Source organism: Bos grunniens, chromosome 6 (assembly GCF_055505025.1).
Source record: "Bos grunniens cultivar Pamir isolate PY7600 chromosome 6, Bosgru_T2T1.0, whole genome shotgun sequence".
In the NCBI taxonomy this organism is placed as follows: domain Eukaryota; kingdom Metazoa; phylum Chordata; class Mammalia; order Artiodactyla; family Bovidae; genus Bos; species Bos grunniens.
This window is the reverse complement of record NC_141170.1, coordinates 81,291,208-81,311,270: the sequence shown is the minus strand read 5'-3', so window position 1 is coordinate 81,311,270 and position 20,063 is coordinate 81,291,208. Positions and strand designations below refer to the sequence as shown.

General features: G+C 47.0%; 1 protein-coding gene across 2 annotated transcripts in view; it reads right to left on the bottom strand.

Annotated features, from left to right (window-relative positions):
- The window catches only part of FAM184B (family with sequence similarity 184 member B), a 119,474-nt gene that overhangs the window by 3,581 nt on the left and 95,830 nt on the right, over positions 1-20,063 (bottom strand). Inside the window, exons 9-16 of one of the 2 annotated variants that reach the window (XM_086406363.1) lie at positions 18,979-19,108; positions 17,987-18,199; positions 13,483-13,636; positions 10,013-10,176; positions 6,737-6,915; positions 4,631-4,777; positions 2,351-2,468; positions 530-634 (exon numbers count right to left, since the gene is read on the bottom strand). In XM_086406363.1, coding sequence (XP_086262489.1) covers positions 530-634; positions 2,351-2,468; positions 4,631-4,777; positions 6,737-6,915; positions 10,013-10,176; positions 13,483-13,636; positions 17,987-18,199; positions 18,979-19,108 — 1,210 coding nt within the window. The remainder of the gene's footprint in view (positions 1-529; positions 635-2,350; positions 2,469-4,630; positions 4,778-6,736; positions 6,916-10,012; positions 10,177-13,482; positions 13,637-17,986; positions 18,200-18,978; positions 19,109-20,063) is intronic. The other variant, XM_086406364.1, reaches the window with a different exon arrangement.

Here is a 20,063-nt window from a genome sequence, read left to right as displayed (position 1 = left end):
GCCCACGCTGTCCTCAAATACATTAATATTTCTGGAGTGAACCTTACATTTTGTCACATGAAGAGGGATATATAAAAATTATAAATGAGCTCACATGAATTCAACTGGAGGTAATGAATTACCAAAAAATAGAAACTTTTTAGTGCTTTAGGATTTTGTGATAGCAGATGAGAAATCTGGATGTGACTATTCTCACTGTAATACATTGCAAAAATATAAAAGGAAAAAAAAGGTGAAGTGAAGGATTCTTGCCCTTCTCCTTCCTATTACCAAGATATAGCCACTATTAGTAGTGACACATATATAAAAAGTTTGGAAAATTTAAAAAACTCATAAAAATTATACATAATCTGCCTTGTCAGATATAAACAGTTTGCTAGTAATTTGTACTATCTCCTGAGGGTCTTATTTTCAATGAATATTTCTCTAAATGAATGCTAGACTGTTGATAAATAAGCTACCATTATCTTTGGGGAAAATGAAGCCAGCAGAATTATGTGATGCATTGGAACCAGTAGGACCAATTTACCTTCATGGAAGGGGTCAAATACCCTGGGTGAGGATTGAAAGAGAAGGATCGATTCCGATGGGACATTGCGCTGGGGAACGCTGCATAGTGAAATCTTCTCTCCTCCTGGAAAAACAATACGACTGAGTCTAAATGAGCCTAACTACACAGCACGCTGAGTTTGATTTGAAGGAAGATGGCTGTGTGGGGGCAGATTACAGAGAGGAAGAAAGATCAGGGAAAAGGGGAAGTCAGTGGGAATCAAATTACAATCCACTGAGGCTTTGAGGAAGCACCTTTATTTCTGGGGCCTTTGTATCCCCAGCCCCTCTTGTAAAGGAAAGGGCAAGCTTATTTGGAATGCCTTAGGGAAATCAGAGATCCAGGTACTCTTAGCATCTGAGAAAAGTCTACTGCAGAAAGTTATTAGCTAAGGCAAAATTAAAAAACACCCAGGTACAATTGTTCTATGGGTCTTCTTGGCGGCTCAGTGGTAAAGAATCTGCCTACCAATGCCAAAGATGTGGATTCAATCCCTAAGTCAGGAAGATCTCAGAAGGAAATGCAACCGACTCCATTATTCTTGCGTGGGAAATTCCATGGACAGAGGAGCCTCGTGGCCTACAGTCCATGGGGTTAGACAGTCTAAAAGAGTTGGACATGACTTTGACTAAACAATAACACAATCGCTATATGGTCAATCTTTTATCTGTGTCATTTTCCACGGTTTTTCTTTCCAGATGTCTTGTTTTTAAAATAAGGTCCAGTTGTAAAATTTCATCTGTAAAAACATTGATAAGTATTTCTAAGAGATAAGGACTCTTTACAAAACATAACCATGATGCTTCTGTCACACTTAACAAACAATTCCTTATTGTGTGTTAGTCGCTTAGTCAAGTCTGACTCTTTGCGACTCATGGACTGTAGCCTGCCAGGCTCTATTGTCCCTGGAATTCTCCAGGCAAGAATGCTGGAATGGGTTGCCATTTCCTTCTCCAATTCCTTATTAGTATCATCTAATTTTCAGTTAGTGGGTTAAGTTTTCCTCATCATCTTGACATGAAGCAGTGTGCCTGGGGAGCAGGAGGGTGCAAGGATGGGTGTGAGTTACAAGTGTGTGTGTGTGTTGTGGGAGGATGTGTAGCTGTGTAAGCCACTATAAGACCATTGATTTTACTCTGAGAAGGACAAGGAGCCATAGGTAGTACTGAACAGAGCTGTGCTGTGATCTGTCTTACATTTTACTAAAATTACCCTGGTTGCTGTGAGGTCAGCAGAGTAGGGTGAGGCTGGAGTGAGTGGGGAGTCCAAAGGACTCTCACTGTAAGAGGCAGTGGGGCCTGGACCAAGGTGGCAAAGGGAGAGACACAGGGAAGTGGCTAGACTTCTCATGTGGCTAACTAGCTGACCCATGTGGGCCACGCCGACAGAAGCAAGTGTTTCAGCCAATGTCCCCAGAGCTAAATGTAAACCACTGGGAGCTGGCTTATAGAGAACTTTCAACCAAAGCGTGGAGCATAGGAAGGCTGGACAAATCCTAAAGTAATGGTCAAAGTGAGGAGACAAGGATGTGAGGTCCAAGTCATTCTAGATTTTCCCAAATTCTATAGGTTAGCAAAACCAATACCAACAAACAGGCAGATGGTGTAGGACTTGGGAGCAGAGTGATTATTTTTGCTTTCTACTTTCCTGTGTTAATTTTTTCTAGTGAGCATGTGTTATTTTATATAACAGGGAAACAATAACCGAGGACCTTTTGTAAGGTGGTTTTAGGTTATCAGGAATACAGTTTTAGGCCCCCAGGGAAGTGCCAGGCTAAAGTGAACGCCCCTGAAGCCTCACCGTGAGCTGCTTGATGATCTCCTCCCTCTCCTTCAAGCGGGTCTGCAGACGGCCTATGAGCTGAACGTCCTCCGGCCTGGATGCCCCCTTCCCTGGCTTCTCTCCGGAATCTTTCAGTCTGTTTCAAGCAGGCATGCAGTTAGCCCCTGTGCCGCAATGACTCAACTGCGAGGAGGGAGATGTGGACATGATGGGGATGCTGCCATGTGCTTGGCCTGGCTGGCTACTCTCTGTTCACCAAAGGGGAAACTGAGGCCCAGGGTCAGCCAGTGAGTTGGTTGCAGAGCTCCAGGTGGATGGAGCCCAGGACCCCAACTCCCAGTCTGACATGTGTCATTCCTGGGCTGTAGGGCCCAGGAATCAAAGATCTGTGCACATAGATGTCACATTCACTGGGGCTTCAAGAACCAGGGAAGTTTGGGGAAAGTGGCCTTGGCTGGCAAATGTCCCCACTGCTGCTAACGACAGCAGATTGTGCTAATACAGATGTGGTTCTATCGCCATCTCCTGGCAGCCAGAGAGCACGGCATGAGCTGGTTCTGCAAAATAGCGGGGTAGCAGGTACCCACAGCCCTTTCAGTGTGAAGCTGGAGAGAAATAACCTGTGGACGGTGGTGGAGGGAGGGGGGCTGCAGGTGATCCACTGACTAGTTGATAAGAGGCCAGGGCTTGGGGTGAGAGGACCCGGGCTCTTAACCCAGTTCTGTTTTTTTTTAGGTATGGAATGGGTATTTTGCCCATAACCCTCAGTTCCTTCTTTAAAATGGGTATGAAACTGGGTGGTTGTGAGGATTCAATGAGATAATGTATGCCTGGCACATGGGTAAGAACCCATTAGATGGTAGATGGTAAAACCTACTCCAGATTTTGGATGATTTGCTTTATATTGGAGACAGTTGGGGACAGTTTTTAAAAGCACAAGTTAAGGGTAAGACAGGTGACATGTAAAGTTACTTAGTGCTGCTTGACCTGGTCACCTTGTCACTAACCCTGATCCCCCAGTCTCTTCTCAGCAGTCAGAAATGACCCTGTTAAAAGGTGAGTCAGAAGCTCTTGCTTCTGAAGCAAGGGCTTCCCCATGCACTCCACACAAATACACCCAAACCCGTTCTCACTCAGTGGAGCATCTTCTTTATCCCTCCCAGTTATTCTGCCAACCTTAGTTCCTACCATCACTCTCCCATTCATTCCACTTAAGCCTTCTGGCTGTTTGGTCTTGGAGGCAGGCTCCAGGGCCTTTGCACTTGCTGTTCTGTCTGATTGGAAGCTCTTGGTCCAAATATCGCTCTCATTTCCATGCCTCCTTATGCTTAAATGTCACCTCCTTGCCCACCCTTGGCACTCCAGATATTGATCCTGTTTTCCTTATAGCATTTTCACTGTTATGAAGTTTAATATTTGTTTGTTTACTCTTTGTCAAAATCTCCATCTAGAATTTGTGAGTGCTATGAGAGCACAGTTTTTGTTTTATTCCCACTGTAACTCCAGAACCTAAAACAGTGCAAGGCACACAGAAGGCCCTTAACAATTATTTGTTGAATGAATAGATGAATGCTTGCAAGAAGGGCTCTTGGTTTCTTAATCTGTCCATGGGAATAAGCTTCTACCTTTAAGAACTTCTGTGAGAGCAAAAGAGACACAGATGTAAAGAACAGACTTTTGGACTTTGTGGGAGAAGGCCAGGGTGGGATGATTTGAGAGAATAGCACTGAAACATGTATATAACCATATGTGAAATAGATCATTAGCCCAGGTTCAATGCATGCGACAGGGTGTTCAGGGCTGGTGCACTGGGATGACCCTGAGGGATGGGATGGGGAGGGAGGTTGGAGGGGTTTCAGGATAGGGAACACATGTACACCCATGGCTGATTCATGTCAATGTATGGCAAAACCACCACAATGCTGTAATTAGCCTCCAATTAAAATTAATTAAAAAAAAAAAGAACTGCTGTGAGGATTAAATGAGATGATGCATATTAGGGGGAAAATGCTCATAAAAAAAGCAGCCTTGATCCTTCTGATTTCTTCCAAGCGTGAGGGTTAAACCATGCTCATTCCTCACAGATTAACAGTGCCCTGCATGAGACAGGAATGTTGTCTCTCATAAAAGGACGGGTGACCAACCTTCCCAGTTTGCCTGGAACTGAGGCGCTTCTGGAACTCAGGACTTCTAGTTATAAAACTAGGAGAGTCCCAGGGACACTGGGATGAGTTGGTCCCCCTAGCAAAATGGTACATCTACAAGTCCCTCCCAGCCTGGGGCCAAAGCCTCACTTACTCGGTTTCCAGGGCAGCCAGCCGGGCCTGGAGCCGGGCTTGAGCACTGCTGAAATCAGCCACCATGGCCTGCATCTCCTTCCGGTGTTCCTGGCGCAGGATCTCCACCTCCCGGGCCCGCTGGGCTTGCTGATCCTCCTCCAGCAGCCTGGAGGGGTGGGGGTGTGGGGTGGGAGGAGAAGCACAGCTGGGCTTGCTCAGGCATCTAGCAACTGAACTTCTAGGGTACTGGAGTTTCTCCTCACTCTGCTGGGTGGCCTGCAGAATCTGAGGTCAGGACATGGTGGGAAGGAGACCTGGGTTCTCTGAGTTGTGGGGACCAGAATAAACCCATCTTGCAGGACACCTTCTCAGCACCTTCCACCCCAGCATTCCATGAAGGACCTGAGCACAAAGGGCAGTCTTCAAGGGGAAAGGTGGGAGGACAGCTCAGGAAAGGAGTCCCAGAAAACACTGGGGAGCAGGTGGGGAGGCCTGGAGGCTGAGATTCTTAATCAGAATTGCCGACTGTTGGGACTCTGAGAGCTGGGAGACCTGCAGTCCAGTCTGGAAAGGCAGGGTCTGAGAGTGGCTAAGAGAACAGCATTTAGGCTACCAGTGTCCATCCATGACCTCCCCCATCACTTCCTAGTTGTGCGACCTTGGGCAAGCTAGGCTTGGCTCAGTTTCTCCGTGTGACTGACAATAGGGGCTACCTTGTAGGGTTATTGCAAGGATGAAACATGTTAATCCATGTCCAGGACAGCCCGTTGCACAAAGTATATATTTGACCATCAGCTATTAATATCACTTTTCTTAACCTTGGGGTGGGGCACTAAGGGATCCACAGACCAGCCTGAGGGCCTGACACCTTCCAAAAGTACATGCATATTTTTGTGTGAGGATACCCTTCTCCAGGAGAGGGACTGTTGCTTTCCTCATTTGGAGGAAGCTGTAACCGGAAATAATTAGGAACCCCTACTCTGGTCCAGTGTCCTTATTCCAGTGTTAAAAGGTGAGTCCCTAATTGAATTTAAGGTGCTCCATCTTGGCAAGTGGGTTCATGGCTATTCTCAGGCCTACTTTCACTTGATCTTTATGCTGGAAACTGGGACATTCAAACGGAGAAGGCAATGGTACCCCACTCCGGCAGTCTTGCCTGGAAAATCCCATGCACAGAGGAGCCTGGTAGGCTGCAGTCCATGGGGTCGCTAAGAGTTGGCATGACTGAGCAGCTTCACTTTCAGTTTTCACTTTCATGCATTGGAGAAGGAAATGGCAACCCACTCCAGTGTTCTTGCCTGGAGAATCCCAGGAACAGGGAAGCCTGGTGGGCTGCCATCTATGGGGTCGCACAGAATCGGACACGACTGAAGCGACTTAGCAGCAGCAGCAGCAGGGACATTCAAACACTGGGGTGAAATGGATAAGTGCCTTCAAAGATACAAATTACCAAAGCTTGCTCAGGAAGAAACAGATAACCTGAAAAGTCCTATATCCATTAACAAAATTAAAGTTGTAGTTATAAACTTTCCATCAAGGTGAAAAAAGGCTGTGAATTCAGGATGGAAAAAGGGCTATCCAAGCTAGATAAGAAAATCATAGTTATCACTACAATTTACCAAGTACCAGGGTCAGTCCGTGGTAAGCATCTTCCAATATGTTTCACTGCATCTACAATAGCCCCAAGAGAGGTAGTGTTTCCTAGTTTACAGGTAGGAGAGGTTAGCAGACTTGCCCAAGGTCACACAGCTATTAACAGGAGCACACAGCACTGTTTTTTAAACTATGCCGCTGCACCATCTCCCTAAGGCTGGTTTTAAGAATACTTTTGGTATTAAGTTTGATTCCATAAATTTCCTGATCTGTAGGGAAATAGGGTAAACCCAGCATCGACCCCTCCCTCTACTTCAGGGCTTATCCTCTGCAGCAGTTTTGAGATCTAGAATTCCTAGACCACTGATACCTTCCATGGGTCAAAGGAGTAACACCAGTGAAGTCCTGGCTACTAGGGAGTCTTTTCTTTGGGAAGATGCCGATGGTGTAACCTAATCTTAAACCCCAGAGGCTCACTAAGGGGCAGAGTTGGGGGAGAGGGAGGGAGGGAAGCTGGGAGCCTCAGACCGACCTGCTCTGGTCGCGGAGCTGCAGCGCCTCCTGCTGGTGCTGTTCCACCTCGGCCTGCAGCCGCTTCACTGCCTCCTTGAGCTGCGAGTTCTCCTCCCGGAGGCTGCATCCCTCCCTGGGCTGGAGCTCCGCTGCGCTCTTGCTTTTGGGGGAGCCCGCCTGGCCCGGGCCGCCCTCCTTCTGGGGAGAAAGCAGCCAGAAGAACCGTTTACAGGAGACTCAATGGCAGACAAGGGCCATAGATGTACCGCCGCAAAGACCCAGCTTAGAGCCCAAATTCCGCACTTGATTCAGGAGCTAATGTCTAGTCTCTTGAAGTTTTCAGCTTTGAGAGTTGGCCAAATTTGGCTCTAGAAAAGTCGAATGATTCTGGTGAGCCAAGAATGTGGCTTAAATCAAAACAAGCCCAACACTCCACCTCTGTGGAGTCTATGTGTGTGTGGGGGTGGGGGGAATGTCTCGTGTCTCTTCTTGTAAGGACATTAATTCACTAGTTATCCCCCAAAGTTTCATTTCCAAATTCCATCATATTGGTGATTAGGGTTTTAACATGTAAATCTGGGGCAACACCACAGAGGGCAGAGGAAGGGGAGAGTGAATATTTGCTGAAAGATAACGATCTATCACACCTCCTCCCAAGATTCTGGAAGAATGAGTCTGGATAGATCTCAGCCCTGTGTCTTCTGAGAAAAGCTTCCCAGGTGATTCTGAGGCCACCGCAGTTATAATCCACTGCCCCACACTTTGCCCTCACCCGTCTCTTTACCTAGAGTGCCCTCCACACCCAATCATTCCTGCCTTGGTGATACTTTCTCATCTCCTTGGGGGAGAGGCAAGGAGATGTCTTTTCTCTGAGAGCCAGATCCCATCTGTGTAGAGGTTACACAGAAGTGCACTGATTTGCTGAAGTGCTGTTTTTTTCTATCAGACCAGCAGGTGGAGAAAAGGAAGGAGCCATCTCCACTTGAATCTTCCCAATTCTATACCACCTAGCACAGTGTCTGGAATTCAGTAGGTGCCAAATGAATGCCTGCTGTGAAATGATGCTTGAAATGCCAAGGTCCAGACAGAAATATAAAGATTTATGTGCAACATTAAATGGGGGCACAGTTAATCTCCGATTGGTGAATGTAGCAGTTTTCAAGGCCACGCAAACGTGCCTGAAGGTTTGTGCGCCTGTTCCTTCCACACGAAGACTGAACAGCATTGCAGAGGGGGCATGCGTGGCCCAGGCCCCATACTTCTTGCTTCCAGCCCTGGGGCGCACATGGTGTGGGACACTCATGGGCACCACCTGGCACTCACATCTGCGTGACCCAGAAGTGCTGAGTTAAGGTTCTGTGGGGCCACCCTTGACTAGAGGGAGAGAGAAGCTGACGGGTAAGTCCATCCCTCTCTGTCCTTGGCTGGGACAGATTTGAGAATTATTTCATGGGGCTCTCAGAAGATCCCAGTGGATGGAACACCACTTACCTGCAGTGGTATCCATCAGTGCATCCTTATATTCTGCCTGCCCCCTCACTGCTGCCCCTTCATTCCTGCTGCCTGGAGTTATTCCTTCTTATGAATACATTTCTTCTCTGTGTGGGAGATCATCCAGAGTCTGCTGTTTCTCCATGAGTGTTCAGGGCTTCCCTCCAGTGAGATGTAGGTGAGGCCGGCAAATTGATGACCAGGTACTGTCTCTCCACCCAGCCTGAGTCTCTATCTATAGCCCTCAGGTGAGCCTGTCACTCATTGCAGTGGGCCTATCACTGAACCCTCCAGCCACCAGCTGTCACCATCCCACACTTCCCCTGTCCCCTACCATAGGTCCAGGTGGCTCCCACCAATCTAGAACATTTAATGGATCATGTTCTGTTTTTCCTCTGCTAGACTTTACCACGGAGAAGGCGATGGCACCCCACTCTAGTACTCTTGCCTGGAAAACCCCATGGATGGAGGAGCCTGGTAGGCTGCAGTCCATGGGGTTGCGAAGAGTCGGACACGACTGAGCGACTTCACTTTCACTTTTCATTTTCCTGCATTGGAGAAGGAAATGGCAACCCACAGCAGTGTTCTTGCCTGGAGAATCCCAGGGACGGGGGAGCCTGTTGGGCTGCTGTCTATGGGGTCGCACAGAGTCGGACACGACTGAAGTGATTTAGCAGCAGCAGCAGACTTTACCAACTGAGCTGAACTCACTGTGATATATCAGTTGTTAATAATTCTCATTCAACACAGAAATTGTGTTCAGATTCTCAGTACCAGCAAAATCTGGAATGAATGATCCCCATGTTCCTCTGATCTTCAGCAGGGCTGGGACACCAACTAGTCATGGCCATTTGCGTGCTCTGGTGGAGACTCTTCTGTGTGCAGAGCTGTGTGCCAAGTGCTGGGGCTGGGGTGGACTGAGATGGACAGACATGGCTTGTTCTAAAAGGACTCGTAGTCCGGTCGAGGAAACAAGGATATCCATGTAGCGATGGGTCCCTAATAGGACAGGCAGTAGATGCGGGTGCCAGCTGAGCTGCAGTAACAGGAAGTGCTCCAGGCACTCAGAGGGTGGAGAGAAGTCATGGGTGTGGATGGGAGACCCCCAGCCTGGAAGGATCAGCTGGGCACTGAAAAGGGAGGAAGGGTCCCAGGCAGGGGGGAGGGCACACGCAAAGGCACTGAGGCAGGAGGCAGAGGCCACGTTTAGAGTAGAGAGGGAAATGCAGCCAGTGGCTGAAGGCTTTTCAACATCAGACTGGGCACTGGGAGCTTATTCTGATAGCAGCAGGGAGCCACTGAAGGCTTTAGACAGAGGTGCCTTAGATGGATACCTGAGGCCCAATGTGGTGGGCTAGGGAGAGATGTCTGGGTTGTTAGGGGGTCCCTGTGCTACCTAGCAAGGTAGGAATTATGGATAGGCAAGAAGGAAAATGATGGGCCAAGTCTGACCAGAAAGTTCAGAGCTTTAGTGACAGAAAGACATCCCCCATTCATGGGAACAAGGGACATCTAGGCAGGAGTCTGTTTGGTGAGGTGTTCTGAGAAATTTTGTGCAGGTCCATGGAGTGACCCAGATGGGCTGTCTGTAGCGCCTGTCTGTCACCAACACCCTGAGATGCTATTTCATCTGAATTTAAAATAACAGGCTGTACTTAAAACTTGTTTTTCCTTTCCAGAGATGAGAACCTGCAGGCTCATGAAGTATCCCCCAGGCCTGTGGAAGGAGAGGGGGTGAAAGAGCACTTGGAACCTCTCCCTGATGCTGCTCCAAGAAGGGTGTGGGCAGGGCAGGGGTGCTGACCTCTGAAGTCCCAGCATGGTCCTCGCTGTCCCCTGGACACTGGGTGATGGCCTGGCGTCTGCCCATGCTGTCCAGGGCCCTCAGCTCAGTCTGCAGCACCTCCAGGTCCTTCTGGTGCTCAGAGCAGGCAGCCCGCTGCTCTGCCAGCTCCTGTCTCAGGGACTCTGCAAAAGGAAGAGCAGTGGAAGGTCAGGGGCATGCTGAGGCCAAAGTCTGGGGTGGGTTAGGGTGGGGAGCAGCTGTAGGTGTTGGTTCACGTTCCCCAAACTTACCTGTTTCAAGAGAACAGCAACAGTAATACCATTTATGGAGTACTAAATGTGTTAAGCCCTTAAAAAGTGTTTTCAGTGAAACCCTACAACCATCCTATCCAGTATTATCCCTCCCACTTTATGATGAAGGAACAGAACCTCAGAAAGGCTAAGCAGCCCAGAGCTATACTGCTAATAAGTCATAGTGTCAGAATTCAACACTTTCCGTGGTTCTTCTTCCCTCAGAATCACCTGCTTAACCATTGCTAGTTGGTTAGGATCGGGGGTGGGACAGCCTGAATCCAGAGCTGAACCCTGAGGCAACACTTGGCCTCAGCACCAAGACAGAAAATTAAGAACAGGGAATTAGCATATGACCCAGTGGCCTCTTCTTGAAGTACAGGTCTCAAATTGGAAATGTTGACATATATTTATGCTAATTCTCAAGGAGACAAACAATCACAGGTTCTCCTTCTCATGGATGTAAGTTCCTAGCTGGATTGTGGACAGCAGGGAGGGGATGGCATATCATCCCAACAGAGTCATTATGAAAACCAGAATCATCCAGGAGAAACATACATGCCCTCCTTAACTCAGGGACCAGTACAACCAGGAAGTACAATTTCTCCTCTGAGGATTGTGGGTGATTTCTGATAGTGTGACACTTCCCAGCATGATCAAAAGGCAAATAAAATAATCATTTCGAAAAGAACATTTTCTGATGGAGTAGACAGTATTCAGTGAGTTATTAATTTTTAAAGAGAATATGATTTTCAAGTGCTAGTAAATTTGATACTTTATTTTCCATTATGGACTTTTGAGACTTTATATTTTAGTTACTGCAAATTACTTTTGAAACATTGTTCCAATAATCCCAGACACCATAAGATACATAGTACAGGACTCAGTATAGAGCAAGTGCTCAACATATATTTGTAAAATAAATAAAAGATGTTTAGAGTGAAAATTAATGATATTATGAAAGTGTCCCAGTTGTAAAAGATTTCCCACAAGTTTACTATGCTTCCCTGAAAGGACAGTATTTAAACACATATAAAAGTTTAATTATTCTGATGCTATTCTGTTGAAAAATTTATTTCATCATCTTCCTTCTCCTCTAGGATTTTAATAGTGATTTCTACAGCTTAAACACAACCCAATTTTTGAAATCCTTCATCATAAAAATATGTGTAATAAAACCCTTTAGCAAAGCATGAACTACAGAGGGTTCATTCATTACCTGCCCCTCTTTTCTCATATTTCCTCACCATCCATTCATTTACCCATCTACACCCCCATCCCTCCACCTGCCAATCCACCTATTCAACCAGCACATCTAGGTACCCACCGCAGTGCGTCAGGCAGCCCGGTGGACACTCACCCTTCCCCCTCCTCACACAGTGACCTATACTGCATGTCAGGTGTGTCTCACACAGATGATGGAAGGGGAGTAACTTGGACCAGGAAGTCCTAGTATCACCTGGTGGTGGTCTGTGCTCCCCCCACCCAGTGCCACCCACAAAGCCCACGATTTGCTATCATCATTACAGAGTCCACAAAGCCCTTTCTTCCTGGGACTTGTGCTGAGCATGCCAGTCTGTCCCCAGGGTCTCTCTAGAATCTTTCATCCAGGTAAGGACCAGGCTGCTGTGGGGTCAGAGAGGCCAGGGACGGGGCAGCAAAGATGATTGCTGTGGACTCATCAGGGTTGTCCAGCCTGATCTCAGTCTGGGGCGTCTGGTTCCTGAGAAGTGTGGTACAACCTGGGTTTTATCTTGTATAATGTGTCTTCTTAAGATGCACAAACTTTGGCATTTCCCACGTGGCCACCTCCATTCCAGGGTAGCTGCTAACTGGGAAATCTGTGGGACTCTTTCTCTCCTTCATCTGGAAACATGACAGGCTGATGTGCTGACATGCAGTGAGCATGTCATATTGTCTAATGAAATCAAGCAGCAAGTAGATCTTATTCACTTATGGAGGTAAAGAAAATACTCTTCCTAAAACTCTCTTAAGGAGAGCGCTGTCAGGGTTTGAAGAAATTTTTTAAAAGGTCTATATGGTCTTTAATGCTAGACATGAAATAAGGAGAACATTTGTCTTGCTCTTAAGAGTGAGAAAGAAGATGAGAGTAAAGGAGAAAGTGAGGGATAGAGATGATCTACAAAAACAGACAGAGCCCCTTACAGTCAGCCATGCAAAGGTGGAATATTCAGCAGTAATGACAGTGAACATTTATACAGCATTTACCAGGCGCTATTCTAAGCACTTCCCATGTATATACTCATGTAATTGTAATAGCCCAATGAAGGCGATACTATTATTCCCATTTTACAGACGAGCAACTGAGTCACAGAGCACTTAAGCAACTTGCCTGAGGTCACACAGCTAGTGCACATTGAACAGTCAGGCTTCAAGCCCATGCAGTTTGACTCTGGAGATCTATATTGCCTCTGGAAACTTCCAGAATGCTTTGTGTGACAAGTTTTTGCTGTGAAAACTGAAGAGGAACTGAGCTTCCTGCTGAGAATGTGAAGGCAGGGAAAAAAGCAGAGGCACACCCAGAATCCTGGGGGCTTAAGTCCCCAGCTTTACAGAAATCTTTTGAAATGAGAGTTTGAGGCCATCTCATAGCACCCCACTCCAGCACTCTTGCCTGGAAAATCCCATGGATGGAGGAGCCTGGTAGGCTGCAGTCCATGGGGTCGCTAAGACACGACTGGGCGACTTCACTTTCACTTTTCACTTTGATGCATTGGAGGAGGAAATGGCAACCCACTCCAGTGTTCTTCCCTGGAGAATCCCAGGGACAGGGGAGCCTGCTGGGCTGCCGTCTATGGGTCGCACAGAGTCGGACATGACTGAAGTGACTTAGCAGCAGCAGCATGAAACTCTCACAAAGGCTGAGATCTGGCTAATGCTCAGTAATGATGACGAAGATAATGATGATAATATTATCTGCACTAACTCATTTATATGAGTTAGTGGGCTCATTTATATGCTAAGCATTTTATATTTAATATCTCATCAAATCCATACAACACTTCTATGATGGACAGACAAGTGCAACTTAACTTCATAGAAAAGGAAAACAAGGCTGTGTGTGACCTGATGCACATCTCGCAGCTGGTTGGTGGCAGAGCCAGGAGAGTCACCCTGGTCCTTACCACCCCCCACCCTGCTGCCCCAACCCCTGATGGGTGCACCGCTGATGCATACCTAACAGCAGTGCCTGCTGAGCCTGGATCCTCTCCAACTCCCTTTGGAGCTCTTGCCGGGCCTTTTCCTCCAAGGCCTGCATCTCTAGCCGGTGCGCCTGGTGCTGGATCTGGAGGCTGTGGCTGGATTCCTTCTTCAGGCGTTCTTCTGTGGCCTGTGGGCACAAGTGGGAGGACGGAGGCATGAAAGTGCACAGAGGGGGAGACCTGTCCCCTTTGCCTAATTCTTCCTCGTTGTCGGGGGCATCCCTGAGCACTTGCTACTCCCCAATGGAGGGCTTATCAGGCTACAGTGACTGCTCCCCTACTCATCTGGAATGACAGTAAGGACCTGGCCACAGCAGCCATTTTGTGCTGTGTGAAACTAGCTGGTTCACAGCTGACTGGACCAGAGTGGACAGCTGTTCAAAACTGGAACAATCACTGGGGATTTGGTGTTAGGAGGTGGGGGAAAGAGACAGACACTAACTAGGAAAAGCAAGAAAACAGGTTCTTCTCTAGGGCCTTTAGAAGGGACACAGCCCTGTCAGCACCTTGATTTTAGGACTTCTGACTTCCAGCACTGTCAGATAATAAATCTGTGTTGTGCTCAGCCACCAAGTTTGTGGTAATTTTGCTACAGCAGCAACAAAAAACTAATAGTTTCTATTACTTTTGCAACAAAGAGTTCCAGTTAACACATCCCACTTTTCAGGTGAGGAAACTGAGGCTGAGAGAGATGAATTAGCTTTCCCAAGGTCACACAGAAAAGATACAGGATTAGGAGGAAACAAGCTCAGAAAAATAAAGTGCCCTAACTGAAAACCAGTAATGGTGGGTGCAGGATTGTAACCCATGGGTGATGGTATCCAGGGCCCAAGCCCTTCCTGCTCCCTCAAGCAACCTCCAGGAACAGTGAGAAATGGGACTGCATCAAATGCATGGGGCTCCCATCAGGAAAGAGCAGACGCGGCAGCTAGTAGAAGGCAGCAGCATCTTTGCTTCGCTGCTCCCCAGCGAATGGGGAGAAACAGTCTTATTCCTATCATGGGAAACTCAGTCGTCCCCTGGTGAGTTTATCTAGACAGAAAAGTCTTGTACTTTTCAAACTCTCTGATACTTTCCCCTTCTTGTACTTGCTGCAAGGCTCAGAGCACTCCAACTGGTGACATTTTAATCCCAAGGAAATGTGAATGGAGAGATTGAAGCAAAGGTTTGCAAAAAATGGAGCCCATCTCTTTTTAGGTTAGCCTTGCCTGCCTTCTGGCTCAGAAGTCCTTGGCAGTGAGGATCATGCAAGGCTTACTGGCCAGATTTTATATCAAGCCAGACATTCATCCCTGGCAAATTGCTCCAACTTTTTGTTTGCCCTGGGGCTTCTCTGGTGGTTCAGACAGTAAAGAATCTGCCTGCAATGCAGGATTCCCAGGTTCAATCCCTGTGTCAGGAAGATCCCCTGAAGAAGGGAATGGCACCCATTCCAGTATTCTTGCCTGGAGAATCCCATGGACAGAGGAGCCTGGGGGGCTACAGTCTATGGGCTGTAGTTAGTATTGTATTGTATTGTGTTAGTCATGTATTGCTTTAAGCAATTCTGGTGAGTTCTCTTTTGATGTTCTCAATGGTTCTGTACGGTACATGTGACTAGCCTCACTTTATGAATAGGGAACAATGAAGCACAAGGAAGCCTAAGCTCCCTTTTCTTGTGGGTGGCAGACCCAGAATTTGAACCCAGGCATCTCACTCCCAGTGACTATCCTGTATTAGGAATGATCATATGTCTACCATCTCCAGTGAGAATTTCAAACACTTTGGTCTCATTCTGGAACCACCCCAAGTAGACTGGAGCCAGTAATGAAGACTCCATGAATCTGGTTCCATGGCTGCTAGGGACTGGGGCTTAGAACCGTGGGTCATCCCAATGGACAGAGCACACTCCCCCCTCTCCCACCACAGGCCTCTACGCTTCCTCTGCCTCCTGCAAGGGATTGAGGCCTTTGGCCTGGAGGGGTAAAGCTCAAGCCAACACAAAGGCCAGCATGACCCAGCATGACCCAGCAGTGAATAATGTGGGGAACTTGGCAGCCTTAGCTCTTGAAGACTGAAAGCAAAGCTGGAGAAAGATTTAAGAGAATAAAAGAAGAAAAGGAACTCACAAATTCTGACACCTACTAAGTGTCAAGCAGTCCATATGCATTATCTCATTCTTTTCTCTCTCATTTTTCTAAAAGCTTCTTTTATATTTTTATCTGGGCAATGCATGAACACAGTATAAAGAGCCAAATACCGCTTTTAAAAATGAAAACTAGCACCTCCCAGCCCTCTTTCTTCTTCTCTCTGCATCCTGTCTATTGGAGGTAGCCATTGGAACTCTTAGTTCTTTCTTCTGATATTTACCACCAATAACAAGACAGTATCTCCATTCTGCTTTAACTTGATTATTTTAGAAATTACAAATTGTCTTTCTATTATGGTAGATGAGGATTTTGGTCTCATATATTCTTTCTCTTCCATTCCTCAAATATTGTTATATTTCTTTTTTAAATACAGTGAAATATATTCAATGTTTCCTTCTTGTGAGTAAATGCCATTTACTGCTGAGCTAAATAAATTATAATTATTAAAATCTACCCTGGATTTCCTGGTGGTCCAGTAGTTGGGAATCCACCTGCCAATGCAGGGGATGTGGGCTCAATCCCTGGTCCGGGATGATTCCACATGCCTCCGGGCAACTAATCACGTGTACCACAGCTACTGAAGCCTGTGTGCTCTAGAGCCTGTGCTTGGCCACAAGAGAAGCCACCGCAATGACAAGTCTGTGCACCGCAACTAGAGAGCAGCCCCCACTGCAACCAGAGAAGGCCCACGTGCACCAAACAAGACCCAGCACAGCCAAAAATAAAGAAATAAATAAAAAGTCTACCTTATACAAAGTTTTGTTTTTCCTTGCATTAATAACTACTGTATTTTATTATTATTATTTTTTGGATTTTTGGCCAAGTCTTCCTACAACCTCTAAAAGCTTTGTAAAATACGTTCACTACAATTTTTCACATGGCCAAATTGATCAGAGAAGCCATCAAGCCTATTTTTCCATGGAGGCATCTCTTCTGGAGCCCTCCGTCCTCATGCTCCAGTCTAGACTCCAGTCTAGGCTCTGTTAGTGGCACAGCTGGGCTCCTGAAACCTTTCTCCTGTGCCAGATTCCCTGTATGCTAGATCTCTTTTATTCCCTCTTTTTTGGTATGTTCCTTTGTTTTGGTGGGATATTCCTCAAGGAACTTCCTGAGGAAAAGTGTATGGAAGATGCAAAAAGAACTCTGAAGGGTGTTCTGAGGCTGAGTGAGACCATCCAAGAAAGGGAAAGCTTGGAATGGGGAGCCCTTCCCCAGCCTGGGATCCAGACCTTGCTGGAGAAGGTTGATGGTAGTTCACTGATGGAGATGGCCGGGTTGCCCAGGCCAGAGTCAAGCAGGAGCAACCCTCCACCTGTGCAGGTGAACCAAGGTGGGCAGGTGCCCAGAGGGAATGGGGGCACCAGGGCAGGTGTGAGGGCTGCCGGAGCAGACAGTGTTTGCTTTGTGAGGGTTGCAAGAAACAAACCTCTGAGGTACAGGTGACAGCAGGCAATGGACAGGAACTCAGAGAGAGGCAGGATCAGCAAGTGTGAGGATGGAGTCTGTGGTGTCCACATCACAAGGCCACAGGAAGGTAGTCACTGGGTCTGGGCCAGGGCTGTGAGATTATTGTGAGGTCACTGGGGCAGAGTATCATCAACGTCCCCACACACCCAGGACACTTTTCAGGTGTGCAGTGGAAGCCAGAAACAGCAGACATGCACCTTCCAGAACCAGGGAGGGAAGCCTCCTTCCTCCTGCAAGGTGCCTCTAGCACCCTCTACTGACAAAGCTTAACACTGTGCTCTGTAAAGGAGCAGAAATGCTTAAATACAGATCATTATCACAAGTAGGTATTGAAGAACTAAGAGGCATAAACTGATAATAGGAGGTAATTTTCCTAATATTTTATGTGTCTAATATTTTTATTCAGTTATCACCCTTATTCATGGTTTTAATTGAATTTCTCAGAATTGCATCATTATCTTCTAGCTTCCCTATTGCTGCTGAGATGTTTGATGACATTTGAATTCAAGTACTTTGAGTCTGGTATCTATTTTTCCCTTTGGGGGCTCTTAGTATTTGTTTTGTAGGATATTGCCCAAGTCATGAAAGAGAAGTTGGTCTTACGATATAAAAGTCATGTGCAGATGACCAGAAGTTCAACAGACCTGAGTCTGTCTGAATCCTTGTCTTGCCTCTTACTAGCTGTGTGATCCTAAGCAAGTTGCCAAACCTCTCTGAGCCTCTTTCCTCATCCAGAAAAAGGGAATGTGATAATAATGACCTTGTAAGATGAATATGGGGACTGGAGATATTGTACGACAGGCTCCTCCCAAAATGCTGAGCAGGTGCTCGCACAGCAAGAGCTCAGTAGTAGGTAGTGGACATCATCGTTAACACCTTTACCTTGACTTCCTGGTTTTTAGCCTTCTCAAGCATGCAGAGAGCTCGCTTGTGGGCAGCCTCAAGCTGGGCTTTCGCTGCCTGATTCTGCTGGATGGTCTCCTGAAGCTCATGCCGCAGCTGCTCCCGCTCGTGGTCCGAAAGCTGCTTGAGCTCCCGCAGGTCCTCCCTGTAGTTTGTGGCACACTGCTCCAGGGCCTGCTGCATCTGTGAGACCTGCCCACCAGGGCATCCAACCTCAGGCTGGGACCCTCACCCTGCCTGGGATTTTCTTTAAACATCAAAGCTTTCTGAACGTCTCCACAGCCCACGTGAGCCTCCCTTACCCATGAGAATGCTGAGGCGGGTAGAAGCGGCAAGCTTGAAGGACCCGGGGACAGCTGGCCCTCCTAGGGGCTCCTCAGCTAGAGCCATGGATACCAGGGATGGAGAAGAAGGGCTGGGATGTTTGCCATCCAAGAGAAATCAAGAGGGGACCAGAAAACACTCCAGAGATCTGTACAGCAGCCTCCCTTGCGTGCCCCACGTGCCCAAATCTCCCTTTCTTATAGAAGCTTTCCCTGACAATCCTATTTGGTATTATACCCACCCCTCATCACCAGACAGCCACTCAATCTTCTTTATCCTGCTCAGTTTTTTCGTTTTGCTAAAGCCCTTAACATCTTCTAATATTGTAAGTGCTTATTTTTTATGTCTAGTGTTTATTGTCAGTGTCCACCTCCTCTGCTAAAATACAAGCCCTGTAATCCAGGACTTTTGTCTGGTTTGCTCACTGATAATATACAAGCACCTAGAAGAGTTCCTGGCTCATAGCAGGTGTTAAATGAATAAATGAACAGAACCAAGAAGCCCACCTTGCCCTGGACCTGGACTGCCCTCCCCGGCTTGGACAAGAATCGAGCCCCTCATGCATTTCCAAGGTTGTCTGCAAGAATAAGGGAGAGGCAGGGTCTCACTCAGCATGAGGTGCATCCCCACCAAGGCCATCCTTCTACCTGGGCTTGCAATCTGGCCTTCTGGCTCTGCCACTCCTCCTGCAGACGCTGGATTTCTGGTGCCTTCTCCTTTGGCAAAGAGCCCAATGGAGGCTGCAGGTCACCTCCCTCCTTGATGGGTGCTTCGATCCTTTGAAGATATGGAGGTCAAAATCACAAAAGATGCCAGCTTGGAAATGACATGGTCACCCTGCTAACATCCCAGCCACTTGGGCTGGGAGGAGGGAGCTCTGATGGCACTAATGGAATGAGAGACATCTCTCCTAGATTTGAAAAAGCTATTTGACATACAATTCTAAGTGCTGTTGTACTTGGGAGACTGTCAATATTCAGCTGGAATCACTAGGTATCTGTTTCAGTGGGTACTTAATAAATGATCAATTATCAGAATGACTGAGAGCTTAGAGTTACTTATATGGCGTCCCTGGAAGCTTCAAAAGAAGAGGTCTCTGTAGTCTAATTTCACAACTTTTCATGAATGTGGAAAAAAATAACAAAAAATGATGTTCTACTTGAATACAGTACTTTACACTTTTCAAAGCACACATAGCTTTAACTGGCTTTTCCCAAGTACACACAGGAGGATTATAAATAGCCTTTCTGTGTATGTAGCAGAGACAAGACAATGCTGGTTTAAAGCTGCAGTAGTTTCTGCATTCTAGAAGAGATGCTGACAAATATTTTTGGAGGAGACTTTTCTATACTCAGTTCTGAGCTTTTAAACCAGCTGAGAAATTAAAATGTGATGGGCTGATTGTAAAGTTAAGTATTTATCCTGTTTAACAGTGTAAAAGGATGCCGCACTGTGGGCATCTCTGCAGAGACTGCTGGGAGGTCAATGACATTTTGCTTCCTCTGGCAAACACATCAGGCCAGAAGACCACAGGTTAGGGAGTTAGGGCCCTGGACTGTGAAGAAAGACCATGATAAGAAGGACTCTGACTTGGCAGAGGCGAAAAGGCCTAGCAACATAGACAGAAGGGACCCCTGAAAGGAAGGTCAGGATGTTAAGAGCAGTGTAGCAAAGTTGTTAAGACCATGGACACTAGAGCCAGATTGCCCAGATTCAAATTCTAGCTCTACTA